This window comes from Lycorma delicatula, chromosome 5 (genome assembly GCF_047948215.1).
Source record: "Lycorma delicatula isolate Av1 chromosome 5, ASM4794821v1, whole genome shotgun sequence".
In the NCBI taxonomy this organism is placed as follows: Eukaryota; Metazoa; Arthropoda; class Insecta; order Hemiptera; family Fulgoridae; genus Lycorma; species Lycorma delicatula.
In genome coordinates, this window is record NC_134459.1 from 164449580 (window position 1) to 164473540 (window position 23961).

The 23961-nt window shown below is 28.5% G+C and overlaps 1 protein-coding gene across 1 annotated transcript; it reads left to right on the top strand.

Moving 5' to 3' along the window:
- Nucleotides 1–3891: 3891 nt before the first annotated feature.
- Nucleotides 3892–21946, top strand: LOC142325782 (glutamate receptor ionotropic, kainate glr-3-like). The gene is made up of 5 exons (XM_075367812.1): nucleotides 3892–3903; nucleotides 4428–4587; nucleotides 8148–8313; nucleotides 18340–18440; nucleotides 21362–21946. The coding sequence occupies exons 1-3, from the start codon at nucleotides 3892–3894 to the stop codon at nucleotides 8282–8284; spliced, it is 309 nt and encodes a 102-aa protein (XP_075223927.1). The 3' UTR covers nucleotides 8285–8313; nucleotides 18340–18440; nucleotides 21362–21946.
- The last annotated feature ends 2015 nt before the right edge of the window (nucleotides 21947–23961 follow it).

A 23961-nucleotide genomic window follows, 5' to 3' on the forward strand; every position in this document is an offset into this window, starting at 1 on the left:
TTACATGTTTTGGGCTGTCAGTATGAGATTTAATCATAATTTTTCCTTCTTGAATTTTATACGTTTCATTTTTTTTACATTTCTTTAAATAGGATCGTTCTAAAATATTAAAATGTCCAATAGATTTCTGTCAGATGAAGATATCATTTCCTTGGTAAACATACTTGGCAATATGGTTAGATTGTGATGATGAACCTTATTAATGAGAGAGAGGTTTACTTTGGTTACTCTTAAAGAGTCAATTGTTGTCGTTGAGCAAATATGTACTACAAAGGCAAGTGATTTTCTATCATTGATAAAATGTGTGCTACAAAGGCAGGAGATTTTCTAAAACAATTTATGTCTACAAAAGCACATAGATGGGGATACAAACATTTCATTCATGCTGGAGTTAGTGACTTTGCAAACAAAGCAGAAGTATACACTGGGTTACAAAAAGATCCTGAGCTTAGAGCTGAACTGGGAGAACGAGACTTATAAATATTGTTGTAAGACTCACACGAATGATTCTGATCAACTGTCACTATAACCAATATTTTGTTAATTATTATGCATAATACAACAAGATAATTATTCTTCTTGTGAAACTGGAAAAGAGACAGTGTTGGGTAAAGTTAACAAAAAACACACAGCTTGTATTTGCCAAAAGAAATTGGATTTTAATGAGAAAGCAAACAACTGAACTTATGTTAAATCATAACCTTAAAAACTAAAAAGAAATTATGAAATTAACATAACTTAATGATACATAAGAATATCAACTGAAATCAGCATATCAGTAATAATAATATTAAATGAGATTTACAATTATATATTTAGAAAAACAAAACATCAATAAACATAGTAAGTCTGGAAAACTATTGCAATACTGACAAATGCTGTAATATTGAAAAATTAGCAATGAACAAATGTCATTGACTTAGAAAAATAAATTACAGTAAATCTTAATTATTGGCACTGGCCTTTCCTGATTTATGAACAACAGACTTTATCATTAAATAATTAAAACATGTAATTCTAGTACAAAAGGAATTAATTACAATAATCAAATTGAAATAAGTAAACATATAAATAGAGTTCATTTTAGTAGTAAGGTTTCTTGAAAATATAAAATTACAAAGACGTTTATAAAAGTATGAAGACGACGAAAATATTAACATTAAACGAGCGAAAGAGAACATCAAAGCCTGGTCCTCCAAGGCGGGAGGACCAGGATCCGCACAGAGTGAAAGTCAGGACTAGAATGAAAAACTGGCGTGGTGAGAAGTAGGGGAAGCGAACAAAGCAATGGACAGAAGAGTGTGTGTGTGTGTGTGTGTGTTGACAACAAGAGTAGTGTCTAAGTGTTAGTATGAGAATGATTAGAGAAAACGTGTGAAATTCGGGAACGAAGACATAACAAAAATAATTTACAAGCAAGCAGACCACTAAAGAATTACGTAAGGCTGATAAAATTAATTTCTGAATACGCAAGTTGAAGAAATGACATCAGGGCAGACAAAGAGAAATAGACTTCTACGAACTATGACAATATTGAAATTGGTTGAGAATAAAAAACACTTAAGAATAATATATATATTAAGACTAAAACAGCAATAAAATAATGCGTGATAGAAATAAGCTAACACCAATATGATGATGCAACAGCCAGTCAAGCTGGAGCCTGAGAGAAATTGATATCGAAAAGAAACCCAAACAACCTATTATAAAATAGAAGTATGATAAGCCTTACAAAAATGCAAAATAAATTACCAAGACTGTAACCTACAAGCCTCGACCATAACCTTGAATTCATTGGAATAAAACGACTTTATGCAAACGGCGTAAACAGACAGATCCATGGTCTGGGTGTCATTCACAGAAATTGATTTCCAGGCATTGAACTTAATAATGAAAAGGATGTGAACAAAATGTGATACTCTTTTGTGGTACATGTCAGTGTTGCAAATTACCAGTAAGTGGTACTAAAACATTTTCTATATTTATTAAGTGTGATGCCTGCTTGTGTCTACAACAAAAAAAATTGTTTTTTAACATATCACAATAAATAAAATCACAATATATGAAGGCAGTCTTGTTTGGCAACATATATTTTTACAATTTTATATAAAATAATTACAATTGTTATAAACATATAATAAGTTTTTTTTGTTTAATAATAATAATTTTTAGGAGATAATGCAGCATTTTATTAGTAAACATTTGTATTAATATGTGTGATAAATAATGACTGAAGAAAAAAAAAATCAACTCAAGTATATATGATGTACCAATACAAATTATCACCTAATTCACAGTGTCCCACATGAGACCTAAACAAATTTTTGTTTTGCCGTGGAAGTAAAGCAACTCAGTAAATTATGTAGATTGTGGTGCTGCGATCCAAAATGATGTTACAGCCTTGATTAATTATTTAAAAAATAAATTACATCTTTTTTTCATTTAAAAAAAAAAATACTGAATTTGTTCTTTATTTGAAAAAAATTCTTGCTATTTATATCTAATCTATCTCTGTTTCTAAAAACTAAAATTATTTGGGAACAAAAAATAAATAATTTCACTTAAAAATTTATATTATTTACAGAGTTATTGAAATTTTTGTGTTACCATTTTTTGTAACATTTATGCTTTGAAATTTCAAAATAATTCTAAAATGGTGCGCTGAAAACATTTTACCAAACCAAGGGGTTGCCTGTGATGATACTGTACTCCAGTAACTCTTAAGAGTAGGTTTTCTAATTATCCCCACATTCAGTATGCAAGCTATAAAACCTTTCATTTCAGAAATGGTAATATTTTTCCATTTTCGGTACGGTTCAGACAGCCTATCTCTATTTGTATTTAAATATTGATCAGCTGATCTATTGGTTTCTTTCACCATCAGTTCAAATAAATTAAGTGTAAATAATAAATAAAAATAGATTGTAGGTGTGGAACCTGGATTAGGCGTATGTTTTGGGCCGGAGAGTTCCAAAAATTGATGTGGAATAGGGACATTATCTTCCGGTTCAATGATGTTTCTGTATGCCTCATCTTCTGAATCCCCATCACTATCGCTTGTGATTAATTCATCATCTTCTTCAACCCCACTGTCAGTAGATAATTCGAAATCGCTATCAGTATCATGAACAAAAAAGTTATTAATTTCTGCATCGGTAAGACGTCTACTAGGCCCGGACATTGTAGAAAAAAAACTCTGAACTAACGAATAAATCTGAATATTTTACGGATCACGGTAACTAAAACTACAACTAACACTATAATTGAAACACTAATTTCATAAAATAATATTATAATACCTATAAAAAATCCCTTATAAACCCACGGAGTAACCAAAACATAACCATGAATGCACGGAACAAACTTCTGTTCACATCAGAGATTATCGGAATTATGAAATCGATTATTCTCTAAAATACGTATCGTAAAATGAAAACAACCTACACTACCGATATCAATGTATTGTAAGCTTTAAGAAAAGATGCTATATGAGCGATCTAGCAGTAACGTAAAGAAATATATGAACATAAAAACTAAATACCGATATATCGTACGGGTGAGACTTTTATCACAACAATATGTACGATATATCGTTACTTGAGGCTCTAAGGGTTAAATATAAACTTAAAAATAAAACACATTCAGAGATTGTAATTAATAAAATAATAAATATCCCATAAACTAAACCTGCCATTAATAAAAGAAAAATCAAATCATATATCTTAAAATAATTAAAAGAAATTAGGCTTTACAGGAACATCATATTTTAGCTTTAATTGAATAAAGTAAATAAAATAAAAACAGCCCAAAAGAAATCTGCAGTACTTTAGGGCAATTTATATAAATGAATTAAATTTTGAAAAAATTAATGTTTTATTAAATTCAAGTCATATGTGTGAAAGGGTAAGTTGAAATAAATACTAAATCAACTTATAAAAAAATTATTTATTAATAATTCTACTAATGATACTTAAGATAAAAATCTAACTGGTATTCCTTAAATAATTAAAAGAATTTGATTAGATGACTTTGAATAACATATAAATTCTTAAATAATTATTGATCAACATTTTAATAACCCAAAGCTAAATGATATTATAATCAAATAAACCAGGTTATAAGTGTTACAGTAAATAGTCATAAAAATATAAACAATAAAAAGATTAAAATAAATATCATTAGTGGAAGCATCAACAACTGAAATTATAAAAAAAAAAAAATTGCATCTAAATTTTAATTGTAGCTGATATAAAATAAACAATTCTCACATAATTCAACTTCTACCACTAGACATGAATATAGAGATGCTCTTTTAAAGAAAAAGTAAATTACAGTTTAGAAATCATATTTACAATCTTCAAATATTAAATTAATCCAGAGTATGAGTTTTGTTTATTTTGCCCATATTATTACTCAAAATATGCCAGTGCTCTCTTCCATTTAGGTTTTTTCTGCAATACTGGATAATAAACAAAATTGTAGAGAGTGAACAGTTACGTGACTTATCTGGGAGCAAACTGGAATACAATATTAATCTGGACTGCCCCAACCAACAAACAAGTGAACAAGGAAGTGCAACCATCAGAGGTAGAATTCATCATGGTTTTCCAAATGATTTTATGTATGAAAAATTGCATTGTAGCTTTAGGCTAAGATTTTGGATAATCTTGTTAACATGTTCATATAAATATTCAAAAAGAAACAGCAGACAATATGCATTTCATTGTGATTTGTTTAGTAACAAAGTTGTAAAATAGAAAATGAAAAAGATTTTAAATTTTAATTTATGTACCTTAAAAAAATAAAGATTTTATTGTATGGTTTAATTTGATTTAGAAATTGTAAGTTTTTCAGAGTGTGGGTTAAAAGATGAAGGATATAATTTAGCATGTTATTACATACCCTTGGTATGTGTAACATGTTTCAAGAGAAACATTAGGATAGATATCTCAGGGTTCCCACCAAACTTTAAGATTTGTTTTTATTGACTTTTCCTGACCAAGTTAGTAAAAATTTCTTGACTCAATGTTATGTTATTGGTGTTACTCTGCAAAATACAAACATATTTTATTTTTTTGCAGTCTTCACCACCATCCACATGCTGCTCAGCTCACACCTTTTTTTATTATTATTACAATCATTTTTAAAGTCTATTTTTAATAATTTTTTTATAATATAAGTTTAAAATTAGGCTATTTTTTGTGATAAATTATTTCAATAAATTACATTGCAAATTATTATATTAGTATATTAGAAAAATATTAAATACATAAATGAGGAACTTTTTTCAAAACTTAACTCTCCACCAGCGCACAAAATTGAGATTAAGTTGATCAGTAGAGCTAGTTGGCATCTATTAGCTAATATATCATTTTGCTAACAAAACAACAAATGCATTGCAGTAACCATTTAAAAAACTTTCTCAACAACCCTTATCATCTCCTGTTGAAATTGTTCAGTTGTTTTGGATCAAATTTAAACATATCCAACACTGTTTAGAATTGGAATATGCAGATTTTTTTTCAAAAATTAACATGTACATTAGAAGTTTGTTTCTTGAGTATTTTTAATTTTATTTCTGAAATATCCCACCAGATTTCAGCACATTCTTACCTTCCTTTAAATAGATCACATTAAAGAAATGTTATGTTGGTCACGGTGTGCGCCAATGCCTGCTACATCAGCCATGCATAGAGGTTATTAGCACATCATGTGTTATTCTTTAGTTTGAATGTTGATAGGTGCGTGTATTTAACTGAATAAACAGTGGCAGCTCACAGCTAAAATTAGTGGGAGTGCTGCTCCAGAACATTTTCTCTCAGCCTTTTCAAGGCCATGGTTAAAGCTTTCTGCAAAATAAAGAACTGAAAAAAAAAGAATCAAATAGAATAGCTGGAAGCAGGATAATAATCTAATTCTACACTTTATAACATTCAAGAATATGGTACATGGTTTTTAAACAAAACACATGCAGAGTAAAAAAAACTGCCTTCCACCAGCATACCAGGGTCAGCACTGCGGGAATAACAGTTCTCTCTCTCCCTCACAGCCACATGTGCAGCTTCCTATGTGCGCATGCACACAACAACATGCCAAACACCACACTGCTGGAACTGTGAAGCGCACAGTTCCATACAAAGGTTTTTGTATCTTTTTCATAAACTGGGGGATGGCTAGTTACATTAAGCTTAAGTATTATATATTGTACAAATATAAAGAAAAAATAACTCATTATATTAAATGTTATCGATAATATCTAGTAGAAATAGGGGGTTTTGTAGTTCCACAGTGCCTGAACACATGCCACCATGATAAATAAAGCTTATTTATTTAAGTAAAAGTGAAAAAGATGTTTTTTAATATGGAATTACCATCTTTAGTGTCCAATATAAACTATGGTGCACAAAAAAAAGATAGAAAAGCATAAAAAGTACTGCAACAGTGATCCTAGCCTCACGTTTCTTAAATAAAGCACGAGCATGTAACCATGATAGAGAGTTGTTTAAATGTAATAAAGTGATGTATTCAGATATATCAATAAATCAGAATCAGATTTACGCAGCAGAAGGTAAGAATAATCAAGATAAAATGTTACTTAAGAAGTATATTTCTGCCAGTTAACTTAAGAGAAAAAGATCAAAAGAAAAACCTAAGACTGTTTCATTATCTTACTTTTTAAAAACTAAAAAGCTGCAAATGATAACAGTTTGAAAGAAGTTTTTTTTTTTGTTTTGCTTTGGGTCTACCAGCTTGTAGAATACCTATAGTTGGTAAAGTTATCAATTTAGATCATGTTCCTAGCAAAAACCATGGTTCAGTTTTGATTTTTTGTGATGGCTGCGCATGGCAAAATCAGAATGTGCATACATTGTATCACTGGTTGACAACAGAATTCCCAGAGATCATTAAACGAATTCAAGTGACTTGCCCAATTCATGACCACTCATTCCTTCTGGCTGATTGATGTTTTGGGAGAGTTGAAATAAAATCCGCAGATGAATATGTAAAATTTTATAAAGAAGTTGGTAAAGTTAAAGAGCCAGAGAAGGAATGGATGGTTTACGATATAAAAGTTCTTTAAAATGTGTATACTAAAGTAAAAGGTATTAGTGAAGAAAAAATAATCATTATTTCAAAACATAAGTTAAAAACTGGAGAAACTGCTAGTAAAATACAATATTTTACCAATTATAAGTTTTTGTCAGCTGCTGAACTTCAAAATTGTATGTTTATAGTTTAAGAAAAATAAAAAAGAAGGGAGTGTGGTTTTGCGTGAGTGGGATTTAAAATGAAAAATATCTCCTGAAAAAAGAAAGCTGTGTTGAATTTGCTAATTAAACACTTTGGCAAAGACTGGGATTTTATTCCACAACTTCTTTGGTATAAAAATTTAAATTTTGATGATGTGGATGCAGAAAATGAGTCTACTGATGAAGTTACTTGCGACTCTCACAGACTATTACGGTCTTCACGTTTAAAATATTTTTTATTGATTATGTTATCATAATATTAAAAAATATAATGTTTATTAAAATATAGTAATTTAAATAATAGTCAACTATATTTTTTGTTTTATTTACCAAAGTTAAGTTGTCCTTGATTTTTTTTTCATTAACATCTCCAAACTTTTTTTATTAACTTCTCAGCCATTTCATATGTTGTTTAAGTAAATTTTTAAGTACAGAATTAAGAACAAATGACTAATAATTTTAACAAAAAAAAGTGGAAAATGTATTATTAACGCTGTTAAGCTGTGGGTGTTTTGTGTCTACTGAAAAATTACAGTTGCTGGAGATGTTAAGTTTTACAAAAAAGCTTCTCAAATTCAAACAAAGTTTCAATTTGATAAACCACCAGACAATGCTTGATGAAGGAGCCTTATAAAAACTGCAACAGAAAGCAGCACTTGTTTAAATTAATAGCAACTTTCATTATTTTAGAATTTTTTTTTTTTAATTTTATTATTCAATAATGGAATTATTTCCATCATAGCTGAGGATGCGGGATCCTGCAAAAGTACTTTCATGGAAAAATTAAGGTAAGATATGTCTAATCTCAACATTCTTTTAATGATCTGATAAATAATCTAAATAAAATGTAATTTATGAAGTCATTTTTAATAATAATAATAATTTTTGATGTTGTAGGTTCTCCATGGCGTGATAAAATTTCCCTTGCAATACTTGAATTACAAGAAAAGGGTGAGATTCAGATGCTTTATGATAAGTGGTGGAAGAATCCTGGTGATACTTGCACCAGAAATGAAAAAAGGAAAAGAATCTAAAGCAAATGCTTTAGGAGTTGATAATATTGGTATAGTTTATTGAATATTTGTTATTATATTATTCTCAATAAAAAAAATCAATCAATTTTCAGAAATATATATATATATATATATATATATATATAAAAAAATATATATATGTGTGTGTGTGTGTGTGTGTGTGTGTGTGTGTGCGTGTGTGTGTGTGTGTGTGTGTGTGTGTGTGTGTGTGTGTGTGTGTGTGTGTGTGTGTGTGTGTGTGTGTGTGTGTGTGTGTGTGTGTGTGTGTGTGTGTGTGTGTGTGTGTGTGTGTGTGTGTTAATATTACATATATAATATTCACATGTTTTTTTTATCTTTTTATCAAAATTTATTTCAACTAAATAAATGACTTAGTAAATAGTTATTCATCAAACTTAGTAATATCCACTGCACTGAATGTTTATAAATTCATGCAGCCCTAAAATGGTATGGAACTAACTAGTAATGTAATTACATGATTCTAGGTAAGGTTTCTGTTATATAAATGAAGATCAAAACAAGTACGTCTTATGATATATCACACTTAAATCTGATTAGTAGTCTCGTAGTATTAGAACAAACATTAATATTCATAGCACATATCTTTTGTACAACATTATTTGATGACTCAGTCTTATTAAGAATTTCAGAATGAATCCACAGTTAACTTTCTTCCTTGTACAACTATCCACAAAATATCTCAGTAAACATTTTTCAATATTGCTCATAAAGCTACAAAGCAGCTGAAGTTATGTTTATATCAGATTCAAGTAGCATATGAACTTAAAATAAATTGGCAGTTACTAAAGGCAGTTTTAGATCTTTCATTTGTAATAATGTTTATGTTTTGGGCAATGTATTTTATTCAGATGAAGCATGGTTTCAGTCCAAATACAAAACAACTGATTAAGACTTTTTGAGAGTCCCATTATTTTTCAGAAAAAAACTTATGTAAACTTTGTAAATCATTATGTACTGTACAATTTCTTGGTAAGGAGTAGTCAGAACAATTTTTTTCACAGAAATATTAATTGTTGAACATTATCAAGAAATGAATCCTTCAATCTCTGTAAGTGTCTTGTAGAGTCTACTGCTTCATATTCCATGAATCTCTTACCCTCACATTATTATTATAGGAATCATGAAAGGCAGTGTTTTTAAGAAGAGTCCTCATTCAAAGGATGAATTGAAAAATAAATATTGTAATTCACAACTAAACTTCAGAAAATCTATATAAAGATTCATCAAGCATACAAACAAATTAATACCTGTATTAATGCTCACAGTAAACACTGTATGTTGAGTGATCTAAGGAAATAGTTTAATATTTAATTTATATTTTACTGTGTAATAGAATTGATCTTTTACCAGCAAATGAATTGTTTTAAACTTGGGTGGCTTAATTTTATGAAGACTGTATATAGTTATGACAATTTTGTCAAGTAAAAAAAAAAATTTAGTTTTGAACAAAATAATTATTGTATAATTTTTTAAATAAAAATTACCATTTTTGAAATAAATAGTATCATTTGCTATTGGTCATTAGCCTCCATATGTGATAACACCATGCAATGAAATTGCAGCTAGTATTGTTCAACTTCAAAAGAATCACTTAATGAAATCTCAAGTTTTATCCTTATTTCACATCCTTAAATTTTGTAGGATGTAGCTCCCTAAATATTTGAGATATTGTGAAACAATCAGGATGTATTAGAAGAATATGCATCATTCCCAATTATTTTATATAAATAATTGTTGTGTATGAGACATGACAATTCACTTCCTTCAATGCAGTTTGTGAAAACTTGAATTTTCAACTTCACATTAATGACCACTGTCTTTTTCAAAGTACTTCCCTTATCTATCCATTAGTTTAGACAGTATCCACATTTCTAAAATCGTTTTTTTGGTATAATATTCTTGAGTTTTTTCTTATTATGAAGAATGACGGCAGAAAAATGTCATCCTTTTAGTCTTCAGTTTTGAAAATAGCCAAAAATCTCAGTCTAAGTCAGATGAATTAGTAGAATGACCAAATTTAGTAATCAATTTTTGGTCAAAAACTCTTATCTCATAGGTAAAATAAGATAGCAGAGCTCTTTCCTTTTTTTTATTTATATTCATTCAATTTTCATTACACTAGCCTTCTAAAATAATTGTATTTGAAAATAATAAATTTTAAAATTCTTCATCATTAAATGCACAAAATCATGTTGAGTTTTAAAAATAAATAAATTTTTGTAAGGAAAATTGTAACAGTATTTTGTAATAAGTAAGTATTTTAAGGAAAGTCTAGGTTTACATTAACATTTATTGAGGAGTAAAAGTTGAGATTAAATCAAGTGGAATGTGTTAATCAGGCGATGTTGTAATTGGAGATGTTATCTATTACATAACTAGAAACTACTTTGTAATTTTTTTAATGCTTAATCAATTTATGTAGTCAACATTTTTTCTTAATAAATCCTTGTTTATGAAATTAATGATTTGGCATGTTTTAAGCCTGTTTTAATTTGAGAAAAATGTCTTTGCGTGTAATGTATTTTTAAAAGATAGGTTGTGGATTCAAGAGAAAAATTGTTACATTTGTTCCAAATACCCTCTTTATTTTAATTAAACAACAATATTCACTTTTAATTGAGAGTTAAAATATTTTTTTTTTAAAAACCAGTATACATCCAATTAAAATATACAAAGATGAGAGAGCAAGTTACTGTCAAAAGGCCTAGATTTGATTCAAAGCTTGAAAATAACAAATTTTCATCATTCATTCTATAATTAATAATTCATTCTACTTTTTGTATAAGAACAGAAATTTTGTTTCATAACTTTTATGTTGAAATTCTATTTTTAATAAAAAAATTCTAAGAAAACATACTAAAACAGAAGCAGTAAAATAAATTTGATGGACAATAAAAAAAAAAGCTGAGTTAGTAGTGAAGTTGTAATCCCCACTTTGAATTTTTTTGTTTTTTACCCCCATCATGTACCACCATGTTTATGGTGTCATATAATCACTCATTATTATCACCTGTTAATCATTCATTATTAATGGCATAAATATTTTTAACGCAAGAGAAAACAAAGAGTGGCGCAAGAAGTACTATATTACCTACAAACATTGATCTGAACTGCTACTTACCAAATTAAATCATAATGTTTCAATTCCTGATAACTGATCATCGCTAATATCATCACAGCTAATATTTAAATCATAATTCTCACCTAAATCACTATCTTCAGTATCTCCATTTACGTTAATAACATTTCAATGGCATTAAAGGTTCCAGAAACAAGATATTTCTATTTTCTTGACATAGGTCACACCTTGATTTTCATTAGACATTGGTAATAAATTTGCTCGTTCTTCAATTAATGCAATAGCATCATCTAATTTTAAATTAACTTTTTTTTTTTCACGACATACTCTTTTAAAACTGCCAAAAATGTTTCATTCAGATTTAATTCTGGAGAATGAAGAGGTAAACTCAAACTTTGTGACTTTTCTTGGCTAAAACTGTATCGATTTTAAATAATGTAACACACAACTTTGCAGTTTTAATAAACTGTTCAGTTCTGGTTTCAACATTATACTTGTAAATGACACGTTATTTTGCGTAAGCTAATCAATTATGACTGCTTTTCACGTGTTCAAATTCAGAGTGCAATTTAGATATATGTTATGGTATGAAGCATTATCTCAGATGATGAATGAGTTAGAGGGAATATTAGGAATTAATTGTTTAATTAATGTTCATAATTAACATAATTCATATCATCATGGTAATCTCCTGTTATGTGTGAGATTTAAATATAAGAAGCGGGTTTTTGACAAAACCATTTTCAGAACCAGCATGAAAAATGCAAGAACGCTTGCCCTTAGAAATTGGAACACCAAGGTTGTGGTCAGAGCTATCATTCCACAATATTTTTTTTTGTTATAACTGACATGTAGGATTCATCCGTGTAAACTATAGGTCTATTTCAGTTATAGTACTCTATAATAGCTCTTAAGTAATGTACTCTCAGATCCCAATTTTCTAATTTTTCTACTAAATTTTTACCATTTAAACCAAGTCTTTAATAATGTGCCATAAAGACCACAGACTTCCTTTAAAATTGATTTTCTCTTTTGCGACTGGTAATAGAGATTGAACAATAATGAGTTCACCAGTTCACCTTTATCAGTGTAAAAATTATAAATCGTTTCACGAATGACAGTTTTATCAAAGTTATTCACGGACATTTTGATTTATTATTTTTTTTTTAGTAGTTGGGATTAGTTTTTGCTTCATTTAAAATCTTTGAATCCTACTGAATGAAATTCTTGTAGCTTGTGCGACATGTTACTGAACTTAAGAAGATCCAGTGCCTCTTCTGTCATAATGTTAAAAACATTAAACATGACCTCTCTTGTCTGGTTGTGGATAAGTAATCTTTTTCTTGTATACCCCACTACTTTCACCTTCCATGACAAAGCTCTAATCTTTTAAAGTTAATATAATACATTCACACAGACACAGTAATAAGCACATTACAATAGTGAAGAAGCAACTGAACGAATGCATACCCCCACCTCTGAAAATGTGTTTTGTCTATGGAAACGCTTCAAGGACAAACTTGTTGTTGCTGTATTCAAAATCTATAAATGCTATGAACATATTTTTGTATTTTTAACTTGCCTTCCAAACTTAATTTGAGAACTAAGATTACTCCTTGTATTCTGTTTTTTCTGAAAGAGAACTGGTCTTCAACCAACATAACTTCCACTTCTAGTCTAGTTTTATCTTCAGTAAGTTGTACTTAACTTGGAAGCACGAAATGTTAAATGTTCAACATTTCTCATTTTTATCAGCTTCTGTTTGCTTTTGCAGAATTAACATAATGCTTTACTGAAATCCAAGAGTATTGCTCCAATCTCAAAAATCTTGAATTCAATGTTAACCAACTAATCCAATATTTTTCTTCAGACAGAATAGTATACTAGATAATACAATAACATCTGTTACATATAAGATAAGAAGAATTTTGTACATTTAGACACAACCAAACAAAAACATATAAAGTAGAAAAAAAATAAAAATGTAAATAATTTAAATAGAATGTAAAAAACACAACATGATGACTTCAATAGTACCCATGCTTGAACGATTGTATGTGTGCTTTCGCGCATATATGCACGTGCACATATGGAGGATATTCAATAATTAAAGAGACAAATTGATGTAGCAATGAAACAGTTTGTAGGAGGAGTTTTGTACTTTCATGACTTTAGGTTGGCATCGCTGCGATGAGCTGAGAACAGCTGATGGATAAAAATTGTTTTATTTATAACTTCAATATTGCATTTAACATTGGCATGTCCACTTGAAGTTTCCATATAAGTTAAAAAACATTCAGTGATCCATTTTTTTGCTTTCTGAAGGTGAAAAACCAGTCAAAATCTTTTCTCGAATGATTTTACAGTATGGTGAAAGTTGTATCAACTGCGGAAATGTTTATAGGTGGGTAGAACAGTTCAAAAATGGTTGAACCTTAGTGACTGACGAGCATCATCCTGGTCGGCCAGTTGAAGTGTCAACTCGTTCGCTTGAAACCCGCATTGATGATATTATTCGTCATGACCGACGTATTACAGTTGAACATATAACAAAAACAGTTGCAGTAATGTTGGCACAGTTCATAATATTATCAGTAACAAGCTCAAGTACAGCAAAACAAGAGCAAGGTGGGTCCTGAAAGAGTTAGCACAACAACACAAGGAAACAAGATTCAAAGTGTGTACAGACTTGAAAGAACGCTATGAAAGGGAAGGTGACCCTTTTCTAAACAAGATTTTAACATATGATGAAACTTGAGTTTACCATTTTGAACCAGAGTCCAAAAGACGAAGTATGGGATGGAAGCACACCAGCTCACCTGTCCGAAAGAAATTCAGAATCCAAGCATCAGCGGAAAAAGTCATGTTGACCGTCTTTTGTGATTATTTGGAAAATCAGTTTACAATAAATAGTGTCTACTACTTAGACATGCTGATGAAGAAAGTAAAGCCAGTAATGAGAGAAAAACATTGTGGATCTCAAAGAAAAGGTGTGATATTGGTATACAATAATGCTCACCCTCATACCACCCAGCGGACCCAAGAAACCATTGGAAAAATGGGTTGGTAGATACTGTCATATCCTCCTTACAGTCCAGATTTGGCTTCCTTGGATTTTATTTGTTTGGTCCAGTCAAGGAGGCATTACATGGAAAAATGTTCAGCAACAATGAGGAGGTCAAAGAATTTGTGGGAAAGTGGCTCAAACAAAAGACAAAGACGTCTTTGCATCAGGTATAAAAAAACTAGTTCATCGTTGGGACAAGTGTATTAATGTTGGTAGGGATTATGTAGAGAAGTAGTAAAAGTCTCATTTTGTAAAAACACACAGTTTTTTCTACATCAATTTGTCTCTTTAATTATTGATATTGAATGTCCCTCATATAAATATATATATATATATTACATTTAATCTTATATATTCCACTTAAATTTTCTCCATAATTATTATAATCCCTTAAATATTTTAAAATATGGTTGTTAGGTTTGTATGTTTTCTTATATTTATCTTTATCATAAACATCAATAATCTTTTTCTATGATCTTATTTGTATACATGTATTGTCTGAAATAGTTATTAGTAAGTTCTTTATTACAATTCTACTGAAAAGTAAAACTATTTTGATGTTTGGTTGTTTGTTTTTTATAAATTCTTTCGACAATTCAATTATCAAAGCCATTGGAAACTGCTATTTATTTTATTGTATTTATTTTGTTTTTGAGTTTATCTGGGTTATTTTTGTGTATTGAACACTGAAAATGAAATTTTTATATGTGCCAGTTTTTTGTGACCATAGATGATTAGATTCTTTTTGTGTAGCGGTGTGATTTATGGTTGGTTTCCTGTAAATGGCTGTTTCTATAATACTGTTTCTGTTTATTTCAATTTCAATGTCCAAAATTGTATTTTCCTGTTAATTTCCATTTCAAAGTAAATTTTAAGTTATTATTATATTTATTAAGTACATTTAAAATAGTGATATGTTCACCATTTGTAAATAGATTGAATGTGACCAATATATCCTCCACATAACTAATCTAGAATAATATTCTTGTTCAAAATATCAGCAACTACTATGTTTGCTAAATGTTGTAAGAAAATTTCATTTGGTATTTTGGAGTGATAAAATACTCAAAACTTCTATTGTTATACAATTCTGATGGTATCTAGGTTTATTGGCATAGGTTGGATGTTAATTCTTATTGTAAGTAATAAGTATGATATTATTTCATTTACTTTAGCTAGGTAACACATTGCCTTTATGTTACTTATTTTTTTTATTTTTTTATTCATTTAATACAATTAAAATAACAAAATAGAAACTCCCATTTAGGTTTTTCTCAGGAGTATCTAATTTCTCTTCACCTTTAAAAGAGCTAGATATAATAGAAACTTTAATAATGTTACTGGTTTTTAAGTACAATTAACAATTTAGTTGATATAAGAATTTTTTTGTCAGGATCCCACACCTTCAGTCATGATTGAATTCATTTAATTAAATTGTACTTAAATAAAGATATTAAAAAAATTAAAAATATACTATATTATTACAATAAACCATGTACATGATGCAATGTTTGTTACATAATTATGTAAAGTCTAATTAAATAAATTCAATCATGACTGAGGATGCGGAATCCTGTGAAAGTACTATCGTAAAATCAAGGTAAGATTTGTTTTATCTCTATGATCTGTACTAGGTGGTTTATGTTAATAAGATCAAAAATATAATTTAACAGTACAGAGAAATAATATGAATCTCAAAAAGATATATGTATATATATATATTTCAATAATAATATATACATATACATATTAAGTATTAGACAAATGTGGTAGTAATTGGTATGTGTATATTATATATACATGGCTCAATCAGGATATTGAAAGACTGAAAATTGAAAATGTTTATATAATTACAATTTATTAGTGTAAGAACATAAATAACATAAGACAAATCATTAATAATGACAATGAAATTAAGAATAAAACAATATTCTAAGACAGTGATTACATTCAAAACAGAATGTATAGTAATTGTCAAGATTTATTTACAGGTCGTTAAATATAATTCAGTCCCATTGACAAAAGACATTAGTATGATCATTAGTCGTAACACTTTTAACTACTAATCTTGTATTGACTACAATAGCACAACAGATAAGACAAGTTTAAAGTTCTTTCACTGTAAATACCTTTGCTATTCACAAACAAAACTACCCTAACAGTTTATGAATAAGATTTAGTACATTATCTCTTTCACTTATAGTCTAACAGTAACTCAGCGAACCATTTCTTTTTTTTAGTGAACTGGAATTACTTGTGACATCACCTTAATCACGTAGAACTTTGTACACACTAAAAATTTGCTCCTTCACTAACCTCCTCGCAAAATACTCTCTCGCAGACTGACATCTTGCAGAAGTCACACACAGACTTGATTCTCTTCTCGCAGATATGTGGTTAATTGAAACCCAACCACCAAATAACACTGGTATCCATGATCTATTACTCAAATCTGAATAAAAGAAACTACCTTAATTAGAATTTGAACCTGGGAACTCTCGACTTCAGAATCAGCTGAGTTACAATGACAAATTTTACCTCTAAACCAACCAGGCAGATTGTTCCACCTCGCAGATATGAATGTCGTATCAGAGGTAATTCCTCTAGAACTTTTCTCTACATAAGATATCTCACACTCTAATAAAGGACTTCCATAGACTACTCGTTCCATTTCTTGTTTTACAATTATGCCTAGATTCCTTTTAAAATTTTTCTATCTATTACTCATTGCTTCATTCATTCTAAAATAATGAAATAATTAATTAATTCAAGTTCTTTAAAATATAATTTACAATTATTTAGATCTAAACAATACTGAGAATTGCATGAAAAAAACATAAAAATTATTAGCCTGCAATAAAGTGCTTTCATCACCAACAAGCTCCTAGTTTTTAATTTTATAGCTACATACATAAATATACTGGTAAGATGAATTTATTTGTCAATCAAAATTTCTTTGAACACATTAAAGACTAACATAAATTAAAATTCAAAACGATCTAATTTCATAAAATCTATTTTTTACAAATACAAAATAACAAACATAAAAATGATAAACCATCACTCTTAATGAACCAAACAATTTTTTAAGATTTTAAAATACTAAGAGATTTTTTTTTTAAACTATTATCCTGGCTATAATTAATTTGCATTTTTAAACCCAGATCTGAAAATAAAACTTGATACTCAGTCTACTGTTACATGCAAAAATGATCAGGGATAACATTTTTTCTTTTCTTTTAATATTTTTTTTTTTTTTTTTTTTTTTACATTAAATATTTTTGATTGTATAGTAGTGATCCTTATAATCAGTTTTCAAGAACATAATATTTCATAATACATATCAATTTGACAAATTCTGATGTTAACAGATCTGAAAGTATTTTTCCTTTATGCAGCACTTTGCACCTACTTACACACATTAATCCTAAGTTGAGTTTAAGGCCTAAGCATTAGGAACTAGAAATAAATTTGAATAGGAAATACAATTATAAAATACCTTGGCAAGGAAAAATAAATTTTTTCTCTGTTATTTTTCTTTTGAATTTATTTAAATTGCACAAATTTTATAATTTTAATTTTGATTCCAGATGTGTCTCATGATTAGATTATTCTTTGATTTTAATTTAAATTGCAAAAGCCTACTAAAATGTATCATCATGTGTATTATGGTTTTGTTTTTTTTTTTTTATTTTGATTGCTTTATTAAATAATCATGATATTGATATCAGTTTTTAATAAAAACAGCCACAATTCTGTGAAGCTCAACATTTCCAGTAACCCATCCCAACTCAACTTTATTACATACCTAGTAATTATATTGCTTAGTATTTAACTAATAATTATTGGATTTACTATATTAACTGTACAACCTTATTTTCTTTGCAGGAGGAGTTTTTGTTGTACTTCTTTGTGGTTTAGCTATAGCAGTCATTGTTGCAATATTTTAATTCTGCTACAATTCAAAACGAATCACAAAAATGGAAAGGGTAAGATAACAAATTAAAATTATACATTGTCAGAGGTATATCTAGCACTTGAAAACAATACTTATATAATGATCACAAAAATATAATGAAAAAATTAATAATGTACACATTCCACATAACATTTTGCATCCATAAATATAACTAATTTCTACACTGTCAAGAAACTACCAGCATACAACATTAATGGCTTAAAACATTCAATTTATTATATCTAATAGTGGATTTACTCATTTGTAGTCTCCCTGCTGAAACGTTTTGAAAAACTTCACACAATGCACAATGAAAAACATACAAATAAAATATTATCATTATGTTCATGATAACATAAAAGGAAACTAAAACTGTAAACGTTATCAGTCATCAACAAATTATTGTATATTCTTATCTGGATAAATAAAATATAAATTTTAATAAATTTAAACAAATTATATAAATTAATAAATAGTAATTTATATAATTTAATAATTATATAATAATATATACATATATATAATTATAATATATTTATTATATTAAGTTATATTACACAGAGTGAGCAACATAAAATCGAACCCATGATGAAACCGCTACCCAACACTATTTATGAAAGACTCTCACACAACTAGCGCGACTAGTGGATGTATATGTTACTATTGATTGTTGCTGCTGTTTTTCAGTTAGTTACGTGTCAGTGCAGTATATGTTTTGTTGCAGTGTAGTTGTGTTTGTGTAAAATGCCCTATTATATTCGTTCTGGATCATTTGAAGATTCACTTCAAGTATTCTTAGGAAAATTTCCGAATGCCTGTATTCCAACGAAGAGTAGCAAACTCAATTTAGTTAAAAAATGGCGTACAACAGGTTCGGTTTCAAATACAAAACAAAATAGGCAACCTTCTGTTAGGACTCCACAGGCTGTTGCTGATATTGAAATGAGAATTACTGCCAGTCCAAAAAAAAATCGCTACGCAAGTTATCCCAACAATTTGGTGTTAAATACACATCTTGTCATAAAATTCTTCATGAATTAAAATTGAAACCATACCGCATTACAACTGGAGACAGACAAACCAAAATGACTTGGTTATTGCAACTGGCTTCTCGAAAACATTGTTGTTGAGCAGACAGACCTGATGTCATACTTTATGTCAGAAGAGACATGGTTTCATATATCCGGCCATGTTAATTCGCAGAACACCAGGTATTGGATGGCAAAGAATTCTCATGAGATATTCGAGTGCCCACCTCACAATGAGAAAATTGGTGCAATTGAACTGTGCTCCGAATACAAACATAAAAAGCAAACATGATCAATTGACTTATGCAAAAAAAATGTCATTTACAAGCACAATGTTGAAACCAGAACTGTACAGTTTAATAAAACTACAAAGCCACGGGCTACATTATCTAAAATCGTTACTGTTTTAGCCAAGAAGGGTCACAGAGTATTGAAATTACCTCTTCATTCTCTGAAAGTAAATCTGATTAAAAAAAAAATTTTGGCAGTTAAGAGTATGTTGTGAAAAAAATGTTAATTTTAAATTAGGTGATGTTACTGCATTAATTGAAGAAAGAGCAAATTCATTATTAATGCTAAATAAAAATCGAAGGTACAACCATGTCAAGAAAATAGAAACATCTTGTTTCTGAAAACTAATTGAAAATGTCATTATTAATGTAAATGATGAAAAAAAAAACCTGTATAATTTACGTAACTGTGCATTAACAAATATTGAAATTTAATCATCATTTGCAAACTAAAATCAGTAAAAATTCAGTATTCTTCAATGTGTAATTTACATTTTCCAGTTGAAATGTTCCCATTCTTATTGGATTTTCATTTCTGGGGAATGATAAAGGACAAAATTTTCCAGGCAGTAGGATTTAAAGCTAATTTAATTTTTCTAAATACTAACTATGAGAACCCAATAAGCCATAGGAAAGAAATGCAAACGATTAAATTATCAGCACACCTACACACTAAATGAAAATTGTTTTTTACCATGCCAGAAAGTCAGCCCTCTTGGTCCTGAATGTCTACACATTAACATAGATCTTATTGAGGGATGAGAAATCCAGCAATATCTTTTAACAGTCTTAGACTAATAAAAACTGATCTATTCTAGGTTAAAAGCTTTAAATTACTGCCACCGGTTCAAAATTTATTTTCACAATGCATCTAAGAACTGAAAATATCTCAGTTTAAAAGACTAGTATATTCTTTAAGTTCGCAGATGACATTGTCTTAAATGACTCTTATCAAAACTCCTATTTCCACCTTGCCTATAAATACACCTACCAACTGGATAAAGTTAAGTTAAATGATTTCTTGCATCAATTTTGAAGTTATTCAGACAAAACAACTCTGTCTTTGAAGGATTCTAAAAATGAAATCTTTCATGTCATACAAACAGATTTAATATATAAAATGTTTTTTTTTTTAGCACAACTATGAGTAGTTTAATAGTATAGTTTTATACTGAAGGCAACTTCATTAAGGTGATCTCCTATCCAAGAGCTAACAAATGCAACCATTTTCACATAGAACAGTAAGAATAGCAGGTCATTCAAATGGTTAGTACAGTGTACCTTCATGATACCATTCATTCCCTTTTCATCTGTCAAATGCTCTAGTACATTCTTAATAGGATTTACATTTGATACAGCTATTTTAAAAAACCACTACCTGCACAATGTTGTGAAAACAGGCCTAGTAAACCATACTCATCACATGAACAATGTCATACATAGCAAATCAGCCTACCGTGAAATAAATAATATATTTTACCTCTTTTAGCTTCACATCTTTACTTCCTGAATACCAACTATAAAAAATTAACCAATAACAACATATGAGAAATTAACTAGTTTTCTTATGTTTAGTGAATAAAAAATATTAAAACCATGTTTCAAAGCTTTTTTCAGGTTGACTACTGTTTCAGAGAAGCAGCATGGCAGTTTCCCTAGAATTACCACCTGATCTACATTTACACCAAAATAACGATCTTGAAATTCCTAAGGTTCATCAGAACTCTTAACTGTTCTTACTGTGATCTTGATCTACAGCTTCAATCTGTTGTGAAAAAACTGAATTACCATATTTGTAAAATATTTGTGAATCCGGTGATAACAGAAATAAAAAAAAATTTTTTAATTTATTTTTATAGTTATTGTGTACTGAGAGTACAGAATTATCCCAGTAGTTAATATATTAATCCAAATTTTAATAATAGTTAATAACCTACTAATTGTTGAAAATGTATACTTTTTAAAACAGTATGTTATATACGTAAATAGAATGTAAAATAGCAAAACAACAGTATACTTATTTTGTAGACAAAGCAATAGAAAACCAAATTTAGCTTCTAAATATTGAAACTGTGTTCACTCTTTTATTTTGTTTGCATTTCTCTGATGAAATCATAAATGTAAATATGCGATTAATTATTAAACAAAAAATGTTCTGTATTTTTAAGTACCATACAGTTTTATAAAAACAAAATTAAAATTTGTAAATATACATTTTATTGAAAATAAAACTTGTGTTATCATTTTTTATATATTAATATAATGTCACTGTTTATGTTTGTAATATTATTTTTTAATGATTTTTATTTATGGAGATAAATAATGCTTATTCAGATGTCCACTAGGAGCACTATGTAAGAAAAAAAATACAGTAATATATTAATGGTGAAATACACATTATATATATTACTATTTAATATTATAGCCTAAATTTATATTGTTCATAAAAATTAAATTTATTGCCTTAACTCGCCATAATTAAAAATGTCATATAAAAAAAAATATTACTTATTTACAATACCAGCAGCACCTCTAATTTTTTGTGTGAAACAAATTTATTAATAAAACTACAGCATTATCCCACATTCGATTGTTATACTTTTGAACTGGATCCTTGGTAAGAGATCTTTACCTTTATTTGCTGGAGCAACAGTTTATACGAAATAGCATGAAGTTGCTGTTTACTTATATGGATATCAAATTGACAAGATCACTTGATCCTGTCCACATACTATAATTTTTTTTTTTAACAAATTTAGAATTAATTGTGAACAAAAAATTACTCACTTCTATAATAAACTAAGTATCCACTAGTTTGAAGACATTTGGCAAGTCACTTAAATGTAACAAGTAATTAAAATCCCTCATCTTGTACAAGAATATGCAGTTTTATTTAACTATAATTGAACTTTAAAATAGTTTTATCATAGCAGTTTTATTTTTTAAACAAATTAATTAATGATTTGCTAATATGATCTTAGTACACCAGGTTTGTTTAGTAGGATTGATGTTAGAAACGTAACTCATCTACTTTTTACTGATTAATGACATTTATTTTTTATGGCTTTATCTTTCTAACAAATTAAACAGCAAAGTTTTTGACAATACAAACTAAAATTAAAACAATTATAAGATTCAATTATGGTAAAAACTGACTAATTATTGTTCTTACTTAGATTTCAGTAACTATAATCTGGTTATTTTTATTGGTGCCACCAATTTATTTTTTATTTTAAAAATTGAATTGCAGTAAACTCTTTATGTTTAATTAACAGATAATTCTCCAACAGTTTAATTTAATTTAATTTCAAAGTGATCCTTTTAAACTACATATGTTTACAGTTGTAATTTTTTTGTAAATTACAATTTTAAACAGGATAGTGGATGAGAGATTATTCGCATTATTCATTAAAAAGAGTGAAACAAGTGAAGGGCTACATCAAATTAAATTAATTTAAATAAATCAATAATGATGTTAGCATTTGTCTGATTAAGAAAATTATATAAATAGAATTGCTCTTACTTCAAATAACTTATTCAAAATAGTAGGATCAAAACGAAATCTATAAAAGAATGTAGAAGTTAATATACATAAAATTATAGGTGTAGCAACTATTGTAAATACGAACTAAAAATATTATCATAGAAAAATTTTAAACAGCTATTTTAGATGATATTTTAAAATAATAGAATTCTGGATTAATTTATTTTTATTATGCTTGAGAAGGATACAGTGGCAAACTAATTGTACTGATTCCAAAAAGAAACAAACTCATTATAATAAGTATCCCAAATGTAAGTGTGATTTTATTTTCAGAGATAGGCTCATTTCAAAGTACATCTGACTACATTGAGATACAGATTTTTATTTATGAGGAGCAAAGAAAGGATCTGTTTAAAAGAATAATCCTCACACCCTGGATAAACTGAAAAATAGCATCACTGAATTTGTTAAATATAATTGATCCTTTGGTCCATAAGCATGTATTTTTAAACATGTTGAAATGTGTTCAGGAGAGCATAGAGGAAAATGGTGGCCATATTCAGATTCTTCGTAAATAAAAATTCACTGTTGTTAGTATTATTCCTGTTTCTATTATTATTACTATTATTTGAATACAATTAATTAATTTTTTATAAACACTGGTGTCCAGTTATATAGAGACATCCATTGTATGGTGGGTATCATAAACCTACAGCAGTAAAAGACAAGTCACTCACTAAAATACCATAT